This window comes from Plasmodium vinckei (genome assembly GCF_900681995.1).
Source record: "Plasmodium vinckei vinckei genome assembly, chromosome: PVVCY_14".
Classification (NCBI taxonomy): domain Eukaryota; phylum Apicomplexa; class Aconoidasida; order Haemosporida; family Plasmodiidae; genus Plasmodium; species Plasmodium vinckei.
In genome coordinates, this window is record NC_051306.1 from 830,324 (window position 1) to 845,818 (window position 15,495).

The 15,495-nt window shown below is 22.1% G+C and overlaps 6 protein-coding genes and 3 non-coding genes across 9 annotated transcripts; 5 read left to right on the top strand and 4 right to left on the bottom strand.

The window, feature by feature from the left end:
* Positions 1-100: 100 nt before the first annotated feature.
* Positions 101-1,104, bottom strand: PVVCY_1402250 (calmodulin, putative; the record flags this gene model as incomplete). Its single annotated transcript, XM_008624796.1, has 3 exons — positions 101-181; positions 329-892; positions 988-1,104. The coding sequence occupies 3 exons, from the start codon at positions 1,102-1,104 to the stop codon at positions 101-103; spliced, it is 762 nt and encodes a 253-aa protein (XP_008623018.1).
* Positions 1,105-2,781: 1,677 nt separating this feature from the next.
* On the top strand, positions 2,782-3,882 carry PVVCY_1402260 (transcription elongation factor s-II, putative; the record flags this gene model as incomplete). The annotated part of the gene is made up of 1 exon (XM_008624795.1): positions 2,782-3,882. The coding sequence occupies one exon, from the start codon at positions 2,782-2,784 to the stop codon at positions 3,880-3,882; it is 1,101 nt and encodes a 366-aa protein (XP_008623017.1).
* A 986-nt stretch (positions 3,883-4,868) lies between these two features.
* Positions 4,869-6,158, top strand: PVVCY_1402270 (conserved Plasmodium protein, unknown function; the record flags this gene model as incomplete). The annotated part of the gene is made up of 1 exon (XM_008624794.2): positions 4,869-6,158. The coding sequence occupies one exon, from the start codon at positions 4,869-4,871 to the stop codon at positions 6,156-6,158; it is 1,290 nt and encodes a 429-aa protein (XP_008623016.2).
* Positions 6,159-7,176: 1,018 nt separating this feature from the next.
* On the top strand, positions 7,177-7,248 carry PVVCY_1402280. Its single transcript has one exon. It is a non-coding gene; the product is annotated as a tRNA-Asp (tRNA).
* A 792-nt stretch (positions 7,249-8,040) lies between these two features.
* Positions 8,041-8,120, top strand: PVVCY_1402290. The gene has a single exon. It is a non-coding gene; the product is annotated as a tRNA-Leu (tRNA).
* A 469-nt stretch (positions 8,121-8,589) lies between these two features.
* PVVCY_1402300 lies at positions 8,590-8,671 on the bottom strand. Its single transcript has one exon. It is a non-coding gene; the product is annotated as a tRNA-Ser (tRNA).
* Positions 8,672-8,939: 268 nt separating this feature from the next.
* On the top strand, positions 8,940-9,884 carry PVVCY_1402310 (4-nitrophenylphosphatase, putative; the record flags this gene model as incomplete). Its single annotated transcript, XM_008624793.2, has 1 exon — positions 8,940-9,884. The coding sequence occupies one exon, from the start codon at positions 8,940-8,942 to the stop codon at positions 9,882-9,884; it is 945 nt and encodes a 314-aa protein (XP_008623015.2).
* A 182-nt stretch (positions 9,885-10,066) lies between these two features.
* On the bottom strand, positions 10,067-10,578 carry PVVCY_1402320 (C-Myc-binding protein, putative; the record flags this gene model as incomplete). Its single annotated transcript, XM_008624792.1, has 2 exons — positions 10,067-10,200; positions 10,407-10,578. The coding sequence occupies 2 exons, from the start codon at positions 10,576-10,578 to the stop codon at positions 10,067-10,069; spliced, it is 306 nt and encodes a 101-aa protein (XP_008623014.1).
* A 721-nt stretch (positions 10,579-11,299) lies between these two features.
* Positions 11,300-15,070, bottom strand: PVVCY_1402330 (conserved Plasmodium protein, unknown function; the record flags this gene model as incomplete). Its single annotated transcript, XM_008624791.2, has 1 exon — positions 11,300-15,070. The coding sequence occupies one exon, from the start codon at positions 15,068-15,070 to the stop codon at positions 11,300-11,302; it is 3,771 nt and encodes a 1,256-aa protein (XP_008623013.2).
* Between the last annotated feature and the right edge of the window lie 425 nt (positions 15,071-15,495).

Below are 15,495 nucleotides of genomic sequence, written 5' to 3' on the forward strand. Positions count from 1 at the left end.
AAGATAAAATATGCCAAAAAAGTAATAATTAATTTAAATGAACAATTAAGTAGTTTTGCTTAAATTTTTATTTATATTTTCATAAGCAAAATTTATATAATTATATAATTGTGTCTTTATTTATTAGTTCATTTAGCAGGTCGTCGTATATTATATAATCAGTCTTATATACTTTTTCTTTCTGTTAAAATAAAAAAAAATTGAAATATTATTATTATATATTAGGTAAAGAAATTGTGGATGTTATCTCATTCTACAATTACAATGCTTGTGTAAGGATGCATATAAATGTATGTATTGTTTTTCTCGATTTTTAGCCTATGCTTACTGTTTTAAGCCATTCAAAAAATTCATCAAACTCTGAATTACTTAATGGCTCTCCTAAATATTGAAGAATAAATCTTAATTTTTTGATAGATATTTTTCCATCACCTTTTTCATCAAATATTTCAAAAGCATTTAATACACTCGCTGGTTTTATTTCATTGGTTATATTTGGAATTTGTATAATTCTAAAAAATTCTTTTATACTAAATAAGTTTTTTTTTTCTTCTTCTTTTCTTTTTAATTCTTCTCTTTGTTTTTCTAATTCCATAAAATTATCATAATTTTTTAAATTATTTAATAGCTTAGATATGTTATTACTTTCATCATTTTCATTTGTATCTTTCATTTGGCTATTTATCATATCATTATCTAAAATTTCGTTGTTTTCATTTATTATTATTTCATCTTCTCTCTTTTCATTTGTTTCTATATTTTTTTCTTTTATTTTATTATCTTTTAAGATCATCTTTATTTTATCGATTTCTTGTAAAGACACATTATATCCACTACATCTCAGCAACTTCCCTAATAAACTTAAATTGGGTTTGGTATTTTTATTATATTTCTGCGAATGTATATATTGTGCATATGAATGTATGAAATAATCAACATAATAATATTCTACACTATTTCATTTTCTTGTGTGCATAGCTTAGATACATATTCATACTCAAATTTCAAGAGTCCCTTTTTTTTTTTATCTAAATATTTGAAAGCCTTAATCGTTTTATTTATTTGGTACTCTGTCAAATGAAATGTTTCTCCTTCATATTCCATCTTTTCAAAATATACAAACTCATTATTTAAATTAGTTTCTAAGTAGCTTATTCGTTTACCTTGTGAAATATGAAAACAAAGAGACAGAATATATATTTTTATGAAATGGGGTATGAGATAATTTATTTATTAAAATTGCATATATCAAAAAAAGGACGATGAAGTAGCTACCTTTTATTTTATTATTATATTAAGCATGTCAAATCATTAGATTTACTATTATATATATTGTTAGTAATAATAGAATAGTTCAGTGTCTATACATATTAGTTAATATGTGTATATTAACTTTATTTTTTATTTTTCGATAAAAAAATATATATATTCATACCTTATATATTAGTATGGTTTAGGATAGTTTGATGAATGAGGTAATTTTTTTTTCTATTACACATACCTCATTATGGAGAAGTGATTTAAAATTTACAATAATTTTGATAAAATAAAAAAAAATAAGAAAAAAACAAAAGATTGAATGAGATTATGAGAACTTTTAAATGGTAATCCTGATTCTATTTCACAAAGAATTGGTAAAGTGCATAAAATAAATGTGTAAATAAATGCACAGGGGAAATAATTCCTTTTATATATGCGGAGAATTGCGGATATTCATTATTTTATTCCCTTCATACCTTATTATCCTATATCTTATGCCATTATAAAAAGTGTATTATTTTTTTATAATATTCACAAAATTATATCATAATAAAAAATATGTGATAAGAATAAAAAGAGAAAACTTCCCTTCTATTTTTTGGACGATACGTTTTATTCCATATTTTAATCATATAACTTTTTAAAATATATAATTACAGTTCAGATATAGGACATGATGTAAATTATATCTATTTCAAAAATATATTTTATACAGAATTTTTAATATAACTTTAAGTCTACTTTCATTATGTGTATCAATTGCAAACAAAATATGGTATAATTTTTCACATAATAGTTTGTATGCATATATCTATAGCACAAAAAAAAAAACTAAAATAAATAAAAAAAAAATAATAAACAAAATGAATAAAATTCATTCCATTTAAGTCATAATAAAGTAGTAATAAAATAAAAATATATGCATACATGATACAAACAATAATAGTAGGTATAATAATAAAAAAAAATGAAGAAACGTATTTCTTTGCTTTTTTTTAAAAATGTATATTATTTTTAGTGAATCTATACTACTCAATAATAAAAATGATTTATCGACAAAAAAATTCTTTTCGACAAAATTAAAAAGGATTATAAATTAATGTTTTATTTTTAATTTTAATATATAATTTATAATATGTATATTAATTAAAAATATTGGATTTATCAGATTGAAAAAGAAAAGGGATGAATATGGAGGCTATACAAAAATTAGTGAAAAATCTTACTTTAATTTTTTAGTAAAACTTTACATAATAAAAAATACCATTTTCAAAGAAGATAAGGCAGAAAATATTATTAACATATTTAAGCATTATAAATGCTTATATTATTTGTGAATGAACAGCATTAAGACTGAATCTTAAGAAGGGACTTAAAAAAAAAGCAATGAATAAATTTCACAAAAAAAAAATTGTAATCACATACGAAAAATAAAAAGATAGGTGTATATATATCTACATTGGTTTTATATTATGTAAAGAGCCTTTTTTCTTTTTTTTTATATTTTTACCTTTTGAAAATATGAGTGAAACAGATAATATTACAAACATAAAAAATATACAAGAACGATTGAAAGAGCATGAAAACAAGCTCGAATGTGATAATGAAGTGATAGAAGAATTCGATGATGCTACAATAGAAATAATTAAAAAAGATTTAATTTTACTAAAGGATGTTGAAATAAATAAAGATATACTAAAACAAACAAAAATTGGTGTAACAGTTAACAAATTTACAAAAATAAATAATGAATGTATAAAAAATATATCAAAGGAACTTGTAGATAAATGGAAAACTATAGCAATAAAAGAAAAAAACTCAAATAAAAATTTGGAAAATATAAAAAAACGAAAACATGATGAAGCTGAAAATTTTAACAATAATATTAATGAAAAGGGACCGGAATTAAAAAAAAAAAGTGCTCCAATCAACCTGGATAATGATAATTCGACACATATAAATGAAGACAAAGGAAACAACGGGAAAAATAATACTAAATCTTATGGACAAAATAATAATGAAAATAAAAAAATTAATATAGTAAATATAGAAGAAATGCAACATTGGAATTACAGTGGGAAATTTCATCATGATGTTCTTCGTGATAAAGCAAAACAATTCTTGTTTAAAGCATTTATTGTAGGATCTCATGATAACTTATTACATTTAATCGATCGAAATAAATTAGATAATATAATATATAATATAGAAAATGAATTATACAAAATATTTATTGAAAAAAAAAATTCACAAAAAGAATACAATATGCAATTAAAATCAATTAAATTTAATTTATCTGATAAAAAAAATCCAAACTTTAACGAAAAAATATACGCAGAATATATTTCTGCTAGGACATTAGCAACTATGAATTCACAGGATATGGCTAGCGATGAAAAAAAAAATGAAAGACAAAAATGTCTACAAGAAAGTTTATTGGCTTGCCAATCTGATTGGGATGTTAAAAATATTCTTTTAAAAAAAGAAAGAAAAGGAGAATTCCAATGCTTTAAATGTAAAGGTTATGACACCGTATATCAACAGTTACAAACAAGAAGTAGTGATGAACCGATGACTACCTTTGTAACATGTTTAAAGTGTAATAATCGATGGAAGTTTTGAGAACCATTTATTGTTTTTTATCATATTCATGTTTTTAAGCAAAAAATTAATTGTAAATTCATATACTAATTCCAAATTATATATACAGTTTTGTGTTTATTACATACAATATGTATAAGAAGCTGTATATATATAGAAAGAAATTGTTTGTATATTAATTATTATTTTTTTATTTCCCTTTTATTTTAATTCTTATACATTTAAAAAAAATATAATGTTTTCCTCCCATACGTTTAGGGAATGTGGAAATATATAATATCCCTATCCATATATTTACCCATTTTAAGGTTAATATGTTTTTAACATTTTAAAGAATTAATTAATTTAATTTTTTATTATCTCAAAATAGTATATTTATATATGTATAGAAAATAACTACATTTTCGTATATTCTCCTTTTCTCCAATTTTTTTTTTATTTTTTCACAAAAATATATTATTGTAATATATTGTTTTTAATATGGCATTTTTTTATTATAGTATATTTTTTTTTTAATCATATTGCATTAGGAATATATTTCCTCCCTTAACTTCAAATAAATTACATTTAATTCTGAAGAAAAGTTTTATTTTTTTATTTTTGTATAATATTGGCAAATATTTTCACTATACACTAATTACTTGTATATTCATCATTTTTTTAACTTTTTAAAATTGCTGATCAAGCAATTTAATAAGAAAATAAATGAATAAATAAATAGGCAAATTATGATGCAGATGTTTTCCTTTTAAATATGATTTAAAGATGAATATGAGTAAATTATTATATGCATATTTTTTCAACTTTTTTGATTAGTAAAAAAATATTCGACGTACAAACACAAGGCACATATATTTTATATTACTTAAAAGTACATGTATAATGGTCATATGAAGCCAGTGATTTCATCCATTCATTATTAGGGAATACTTATATAATGTTTAATGTACATAGACAGTTTATCCATAATTAAAAATATAATTAAAAAAATAAATGAATAAAATATAATGGGGCATAAAGAAAACGAAAAAAGAAAAAGATCAATAAACACATCTGATGATGACTCCCGTTCTATATCGATATCTTTAGATAAATCAAAAAAAAAAAAAAATATTTCAGTTGCATATACTTCAAAAGAGCACACCAATGAGGACAAAAGTAGGAAAAAAAGAAGTAGTGTTAGCAAGCATCGGAACAAAAACCGAAAAAACCGTAGTGTCTCTTCTGATAAGAGTGTGACTAGTAGTGAAGAAAGTAGTGGCACAGAGAATAGCAAAACTTCCAGTAGTGGAGAGAGTAGCGGTACAAAGAATAGCAAAACCTCGAGTAGTTGTGAAAGTAGCGATACAAATAGCAACACAAGTGAAAGTGACAGTGATAGTGACAGTGGCAGCGAAAGTGATAGATCATCTAGCAATAGTAGCACAAGTAGTAGTGTGCTTGAGAAAAAAAAAGGAAAAGAAGTAGAAAAGGAAATAGATGATAATAAGAAAGCAAAATATGAGGCTCATATTTATGATAGTAAGGAAATGATAAGATTAACTATAAATTTACTTCAAAATTATAATTTTATAAATAATTTAAAAGTGTTATATAAAAAATTAGATAATAAAAAAAAAATATCACTTGAAAGTATCAAAGATTTAAGATTAAAAAAAAAACTAAGGCATTTATTCAGAGCTTGGAAATTAGAAAAAAAAGATGAATATTATAGAAAACCATCAAGTTTTAAAGAAAGCATATATGATATTTTTAGTGGCTTATATTATTATTTTTTATCACAAATAGATATAGAAAAATTGAGATACAATATTAATAAAAGAAAATCGGACATATTAAAACAAAAAGAGAACAACAATAAAGAAGTTGATAATATAAATGCAAATTATAAATACGGGTATGATAGTGATCAATATAATGACAATGTAAATTATTCCCATATTAATCTTTTCAGTGAAGAAGAAAAAGCACAATATATTAATTATGTAAATAGTCAAAATGAAAAAGTTAAAGGTTTAAGAGAATTACATGAAGAAGGGCACTTTAAAAATAGCAAAGAACAATATAAAAAGTTTTTAGAAAAACATCAAACTGTTGATTTATGGGGAAAAAGTGAACAAGAACAAAAATTTCTACTTAATTCAAAACAATCCAATAATGAAAGAAAAACATTTGATAGAGAAAGAGATTTATGTACAAATAGGTTTATAAAAAAAGATAGTTACAACAAATTAATAAAAAACACAAAGGAACATGTAGATGGAAAATTTCACAAAACTTCAGATCAAGTAATATAACATCTTTTTTTAAAATAAACAATGCTTTCTCTATATACCTTCACCATATAAGTATTTGCATATATAAATATATATGCACATGTATGGTATGTTTTTTTTAGTTTTATAAATTTATCATAACTATTTCGTATAACTTTTGTGAATCATAAATGTTGTTCATAATGTATAAGATTTTTATTTTATCATATATTCATTTAGCTATATATATAATATATATACATGTTTATGTTAATTTTTGTCTTATTATCTATACAACATTGATAATAAAATATTTCTGCAAATTGTTTGTTGTTAAGAAAACTACAATATATTTAAATTAATCTTTTATTGTAATTACACATTTAATTATTTGATAAAATTAAATGGAAAAAATTATGTGATATCTTATATTTTTATGTAAATTTACCATGATATGATTCAGACATATTTTGTGTTTACACTTTAAAATGCATATAATATGGGGACAAAAATAAATATAATATCTTTTTCCCGTCAAAAAATTTACAAAAACAACGATGATTTTTACCAAAATAGGTAAAAAATATAAACTACTTTATAATAATTATAAAATAAAAATGCCTATAAATCATACTTGTTGTTATATATTTTTCCAAGATATTGATATACATAAAATATTAACTAAAATATACTACCTTTTTTTTAAATATTTAAAAAAATATATTTTTTCGCAAATTCAAATTATATAAATAATTATATATTATATTTTTATAGAGAATTATAATAATTATAAAAATTGTTAACAAATAAAATTTATAATTTGCTAAAAGCCCTATAATAATTATAAGGTATATAAAATATAAATTATTATTATTCCCATACTATTTATGTACGCAGTTAATATATATAGATTAATTTTTCTATCTACATATTTATGACGCGAAATAAATTAGCATATATATAAGTATTAAATATAAAAATATATGCTTTATGAATTATTTATATATATTTTCATTATAAAAAATGAATAATATATGCTTGAAAAAATGATATTAATGTATCCGAGATAGTATAGTGGCCAGTATTTCCGCCTGTCACGCGGAAGACCCGGGTTCAATTCCCGGTCTCGGAGTAATATCATAATAATAATGATATTTTTTTTTATACATTTTGTTTTTTAAAATATACTATACTAGGCTATATCATAATTTTTATTATAAAAAAAAAATAAATAAAATAAATTGAGATTTTTTTTATCATAATAATATTACATATATTACTATTTAACCATAATTTATATATAGAATGTTAAATAGGTTTAAGAGCAGCTTTAATACTGTATAATATACAAAAAGTTATATAATTACTCTATACTGTTCTATTATAATATATACTATCAATTTGATGCTATTTTGATATGGCTTTAAATTGTATATTTAATAATAATATACATTCACGCACGTATACGCACATTGAACTAGCTTATTAAAGAATGGATATTGGGGACTTACACAACCATGTTTTGCTGTTGTAATATTTTTGTAGGAAAGAGTAAAAGGCTGTTATCATAAATTATATATTTCTCAAAAGCCTTGCTATAATTTGAATAAACTTCGCAATTATTCTAATTTTTTTTAACTAAGATCTTTTTTTTATGAATAGCAAATACTTATTTAATAAAGCTATATTTAGAACAGTATAGCTATTAGCCATATATCATTATTTTAATCCCTATAAATAATTACAGTATTTCGAAAAAAAAAATCAGCATAAATTTATTAAAATAAAAGATAAATTTAAATTTTAAAAATTATATATTTATAAATTTTATGTTAAAATTATATAAAAATATTAGTAGTAAAATGACCTTAAAATGTAAGAAAACAATTTAATACATAATAAAATTTTCAAGCAAATTTAAAATGACAGAATGGCCGAGTGGTCTAAGGCGCAACGTTAAGGCCGTTGTCCGAAAGGGCGTGGGTTCGAACCCCACTTCTGTCAAACTTTTTTTTAATTAAAAAATGTAATAATAATAAACCTTTTAATTTGTGTATCAAAAATATAATACTCCTATAAAATGGTATAATGTTTTTTCATTTATATTTTTCCATAAATAAGGTTTCAAAAAATATATTTCCATGGATCACAAATATGTAAGCTTGAGTATTAGGGCATATATATATTATATACATATATACTTAATATGATAGTATTAGGTATTAGTACTACCTACGCACGCAGTTATTATTATATAATATATTAAGTTAGCTCATATGCAATTACATGGTTAAAAATATGCCAAGCCATTTATTATATACTATACTATATATGGCATAAAATATTTTTTTTAAATAGCGCAAATTTCCTAAAACGTGTTATACTATACTTATTATATTATCATTAATTTTTTTATATAATTATGAAAAAAATTAAGCAGTAAATAAATTTTTTAATTATTAATGAAAAAATTCGACAACGGCAGGAATCGAACCTGCGCGGGCAGAACCCATTGGATTAGCAGTCCAACCCCTTAACCACTCGGGCACGTTATCTCAATATAGTATTTTTTATTATTTTTATTTATTCAATATATTTTTTATGAAATATATAAATACTAACGGAAATATACAGAAAATAATTTTATGTGTTATACAAATTATAGGCTTTATTTTTTTTATTAAAAAAAAAAAAAGCGTATTTAATATAAATGAAATATCCATTTTTTTTATATTAAATTTTATAGAGTGAAAAATAGTATAATACATATTTATATCCTATTTTAATATTATAATTTTTTGAAAAAGGAAAATAAAAGAAAACATGTCACTAATTGTTTCTGAGGCTAATCAAAATAACTGTAGCAGTTTTATGAAAGAATGGAAAATCGAAAAAAAAGTAAATGCGAAAGACTTTTATCAAAATTTTGAAGTTTTCTTTTTTGATTGTGATGGGGTTTTATGGAAAGGGGATAACGCTATTAATGGAGCAATAGAAGTAATTAACAAACTAATTAATGATAATAAAAAGGTTTATTTTGTCACAAACAATTCTACTAAATCGAGAGATTCATTATTAGAAAAGTTCCATAAATTAGGATTTACTTGTGTTAAATCAGAACATATTATTTGCACATCATATGCAATTGCTAAATATTTTCATAGCAACGAAGAATATAAATCAAGACAAAAAAAAATTTATGTAATCGGAGAAAAAGGAATATGTGATGAATTAGATGCTTTAAATCTTGATTGGTTAGGTAGCTATAAAGATAAGGATAAAAAAGTCGTTATACACGATGAAGGAGAAATACAAATAGATAACAATATTGGAGCTGTTGTTGTTGCAATTGATTTTGGTATTAATTATTATAAAATTCAATATGCTCAACTTTGTATAAATACCTTAGATGCAGAATTTATTGTATCTAATAAAGATCCTCTTGCAAATTTTACATCAAACCAAGAATGGGCTGGTACGGGATCAATTGTTGCTTCTATTGAACAAGTAGCTTTTAAAAAACCTAAAGTGCTAGGAAAACCAAATTTATTTATGATTGAACCCGTGTTAAAAAATCTTAACATTGATTTATCAAAAGTTGTTATGATAGGTGATAGATTAGAAACTGATATAGATTTTGCTCAAAATTGCAAAATAAAATCTATACTTGTTTCTACTGGTGTTACCGATGCGAATGTATTTTTAAATCATAATAATTTAAATATTAAACCTGATTATTTTATGACCTCTATATCAGAATTTTTATAAATGATGCACATAAAATGTAGATATACATATTTCAGTGATTAATGTATTTAGCCATATTTCAGAAAAAAAAAAAATGTCTACATTTTTACATGCACACATATATAGAAAGAGAGAGAGGGGGAATGCATATTCACATTCCTATTTTTGTATTAATGTTATCTCTATTTCACTGATAATAAGATTTAAGCTTCTGATGCTTCATTATCATTAATTAATTTTTTTAATGTGTTATTTAGTTCTTCGAATTTTTTTGTTAAGTTTTTATTTTCTTCTCTAAGAAATGAATTTTCTTTTTTTAATTCGTCCAACGAAATATCTATAAATTCATTTTCATTAAAAAAACATGTACATAAATATGTTGAATATATCAAACAAAATTAACCATAATAAATAAAAATTATCAAATCAAAAATAAGCATACTAATTAGAAAAGGATATGCTCTATAGTTAGCTAATATGCATATATATCATAGAAAAAAATAAACTAAAAAATACAAAATACTAAATAAAATGAATAATAACCTGTATCTGTATTTCCCCAATGCTTACGTATATATTCTATAGCATCTGCAGGTTTTTCCTTTTCCTCAAATAATTTCAACAAAACTCGACTTATATGGCTTATTATATCATGTTCCTCTAAATAGCTAATGAATTCATTTTTTTCGTTTGTTTTATTTTCATTTGTTTGCATTTCTATATTTTAGTTGGAGGTTAAATATGCAAAAATAGTGACAAAACGCAATAATGCGCTTATTTATTCAGTTTATAAATAAGTGTATGAAACGCTACAAATATAGCTAATTATTTTTTCTTATTTTTTCGAATAGTAAAACTTTTCTTTATTCTTATTATTACTATATTTTATGCATTATTATGTAAACATATAATTATTCAAATTCTTTTTATATTTATCACAAGTTTTAACAGACAGCAAGAATGCATTTATAATATTATGTATAGACAAGCCAACGATGCTTTAAAATTTTCAAACATAAATTATAAAAATAATATGACAAAAATACACATAATTTATTTTTTAGACAATTAGACACGCAAAAAAAATTTATATAACAATTTTTTGGGATTTTTTATTAAGATTTATCCCCTCATACAAAAATATAAAATAATAAAATTATTATTTATAAAAGAATTACAAAAGTAAGCATTTCTCAGTTTTATTTTTGTATTAGATCCACATAAGTATATAAATATAAATGCACATATATAGGTTTCATCATTATGTAACTACTTATTACTATATATAAAAATGATATATATTTTATTCCAATAATATGAATATAATAGTTATTTTGATATAATTTAATCTTTTTGAAGGATCAATTTAAATTTCGTATAATTTTTATTTTATTTTTTCCATCATATACCATATCACTATTTTTGTTTCCCGTAAATCATTTTGGCATTTCATCTGAATCCATGGGATGCCAACAAGAACCTAATATTTGATCGTTTGTGTTATATTCCTTCGATTTTATATCAGAATTAGTTTCATTAAATATTTTAATCCTCGAAGATCTTCTAACCACATGGGAAAGTAGTGTTATAACTCTGCTCATATTTTTTTCAGTAAGTTTAATATTTTTTTTATTCATATAAAAGGAAGCCGTTACATTACTAATTTCTAAATGATCTAATTTAAGAGATTCAATTATAAATTTTAAATTATGGTCTTTTATATTTCCATTAATAAAATGAAAAATTACTAATATCCATTCTTCAACTGGGTGTGCTCTTATAATTGATAAATTTATTGTCTCTAAAATTAGAAATGCTTCTATAAAATTTACTGTTTTAATTTTATAAATATCCATTAATTTTAATATAAATTTTAATAAATTTTCAAAAATATCCTTATCTTCTTTTGTTCGTTTTTGAATATGTTCTATTAAAAAAATAGCAAATCCTGATGCACATTTATGCTCATCAATTTTTTGGTGTTTTTCATTTATTAATGTTACTGCATCCATTTTGTATAATATGTTTTCTTTTTTAGCTGATTTTATTTTTGTAAATTGAACTTTAGACAGTTTCCTATTTCCATCTACATTATCATTTTTGTTAGTACTACTTTTATTTTTTTTTTCGTATACTTTTTCTTTTTTTCCTTTTTTATTTTTTTCGATTTTCATACTATTGTCTCTTATACTATCACATAAAGAACTATTGGGGTCTTTATTTTTGATACTCGTTTTAATGCCCAATTTTTTATCCTCTATACGGTTATTATTATTATTATTATTATAAGATTCATTTGTTTTATTTGTTATTTCCTTTCCTTTTTCCTTGTCTAATAGTAATATTTTTTCATCTTTTTTTAACTTATCTGTTCTTTTATAATTTTTCATACTCTTTTTTTTTATATATATTCTTTTTTTACTCCCAGTTGTATTGTTATTATCATAATTATTATCTATACTTGTTTCAAATTCATTTATTTCTTTTTCTCCATCATATAAATTTATGTCGCTAAATGTGTTTATATTGCTTTCATAGGTTTCACCGTCGTTTTCTTCCTTTATTTTTTTCATTGCGTTTTTATTAGAATTTTTTGACTTATGTTCAGTTTTTGGTCGGTTCATATATTTGGGGATTGGGTCTTTATTTTTTGTATTTCTAATACGACAATTCATTTCTTTCATTTCATTTTCACTTTTATCATTTTGGATTATATGATTTGTTTCTTTTTTTTTATTTGAAGTATGTGAAGTTTCTTTATTTTCAGTACGGCAATCAGTATTGTCATCAGTCAAAAAATAAATATCATAAGGATTTTCACACCTTTTTGTAACATTTTTTTTTATTCCTTCTACAAAACCAATCGAATTTTGTGGTATATTAAATTCCTTGTTCGATGCAATATCTCTACTTATTTTTACAGATTTCCTATTTTGACATATCAGACTATTTTTTCTCTCTATTTCATCATTGTTACATGTTTTAATACTAATATTGTCATTATTTATTTTATGAATCTTTTCTATATTTTTATGATTTATATTTCTTACATATTTTGATGAATCAACCTGTTTCTCACCTTGGGACAAAATTGCATCATCATTTAAAACCGATTTATTTTGTGAATTTTTATTTTTTCTGTCCTTAGCTTTTCCTTTTTTTGTTCTATTTTTGTCAATAACATCATTTGTATTGATACTTATATCATCATTATCAATATTTAATTGTCTTGTTCGATATTTTAGATTTTTGTTTTGTCTCTTTTTTTTCATATCATAGCATAAACTATTTGAGTCGTCTTCTTTGTTAATATGGATATCATTATTCCCTTTCTCATTATTCATATAAAATGATATATTTCTATTACAACTTTCTATATTTGATATATTGTTTCGATTTCTAACTATTGATTCACCATAATTTTGTGATTCAGGTAAATATTCAAGGACATTATTTTTTCTATAAATCGATTTTATTTCATTTTCCTCTTCCTCTTTTTTATTATTCCTATGATAATAGGGATATATATTAAATTTATTTCCATATAAATCTTCAAATTGATCTGTATTATTTTCTTTCCCATATTTTTCATCTATATATTCCTCATCATGTGGGTTACAAATAATATTTTTTTTACTATTACTAGGATGTTTATTATATTTTATAAATTTTTTTCCCCATCCCAATGAATAATCATTTTCAATTCCTTCATTTTTATTAACATCGCAATAATTTGTATCAAAATGATATGCCTTATCTAAATCACAATTTTCACATTTATCAATCATATTTGTTTCTACATATTTTATTCCATTTTTATCATTTTCATAAGTAGATAATATTTCATCATAATTTTTTTCTATATTATTTAGCTGTCCATTATTTGATATACTTTTATTAAAATTATCAAACATATTTTTATAACTATTTAAAATTGTATTTTCATCTGGTTGTGTTAAAACTGGATAATTATTTTCTTCATAACATTTTTTCAATTTATTAGAAGGAATTATATTATCAATTTGTTTTATTTTATGTTTAAAATATATTTGGTCTTTTTCTTTTTCAGTTATAGGAGAATTACTTTCAATAGATTTTTCTGTTGTATTACTAAAACTTTTTATAATCCCATTCTTTATAAATTTGTCTTTTTGAATAATTCCATTTTGATAATGCATTACTAATTTGCTTTCCATTCCATTTATCTCTTCTTTATTTTTTATATACGATATTTCACTCCTTAAAATTGTATTATTATGTTTTTTTTCAATATCTAAAATCATATTTTCTGCTTTATTTTGTTCAGTATTACATAATGTGCCATTGTTTGTAAAATATTTTTTCATATCTTCCCTCATATAAATATCTGAAGTGTTACCATTCATATTTATAGAATTTAAATTTTCTATTATTTGTTTGTTTCTATAAGATCGCTCGTATTCATTTATAATTAATGGATTGTTTTTAACATGACAAGAAAATGAAGGAAAGTTTTGTATGCCCTTATCAAAAATATAAGGATAAATACGTATCATTTCATTATGTATAGATATACTATTATCAACGGAATCATTTGGCTCACCATGTTTATACTTTTCTATCTTACTATTTTTTTCATTTAAATAATCATTAGGATTGTTTTTTAATTTAAAATTCACTAAATTTATATAGGGGCTTTCATTTGGCTGTTTGTGAGGATATAGACTATTGTATTCGTTTTGTTTGTTTTCCAATTTTCCATTTTTTGATAAATTAGTGTTATAATATATATCTGTTTCGATTTCACTTGAATTGTCTTCCTTTCTATTTATGCCATTTTTCACACCCCAATTTTGCTCTCTACTAATATTATCTCTATTTTTACATATATCACTAGCACTATATTTTAATAAGCTGATATCAGATATTCTATCATTTAGCATATACAATTTATCTTTATTTGTTGAGTTGATTATGGCATCATTGCTTTTTTCAATTTCATAATTATTTTTAATTTTTTTTTTTTTCGAGGTAGATAGATCATGAATATCCGGGTTTATTTTTGAAATATTTCTTTTGTTTTTGTTTTCACATTTTGTATCATTATTATTCAAATTTTTATTGTTATTGCAGCAGTATGCATATACAAAGCAACATAGACTACATGTCAAAGATGCTAATATTCCTTGAACGGTAAACAAAAACACCGATGTATGGTTATATGTCATTTAGTTCTGATCATGTATATATATGCATATATAATACATATTAAAAAATATGGACAATTTTCAAGATAAAAACTAATCAATATTAAAAAAATTTATAATATTATAACAATTTAATTTTAAAACAATTTACCATCTTTTTAACAAAAATAATTAGACAATAAGACAAATATATAAAAATTTCAAACAACAAAACAAAAGACAAATTAATACAAACTGTAACATATATATTCTTATATATATAAGATTGTCTATTTTTTATTTTTTAATATTCATGATTTTTATCACTTTTTATATATGTTCACTTCCTACAAAAAGTGAATAAACGAGTTTTGATATTTTATAGCTATAACTATGGTATACATATATATATACCTAGTTTACTAGTGATGTACATACATTACCCATATTTCAGTGTTTATTTATAT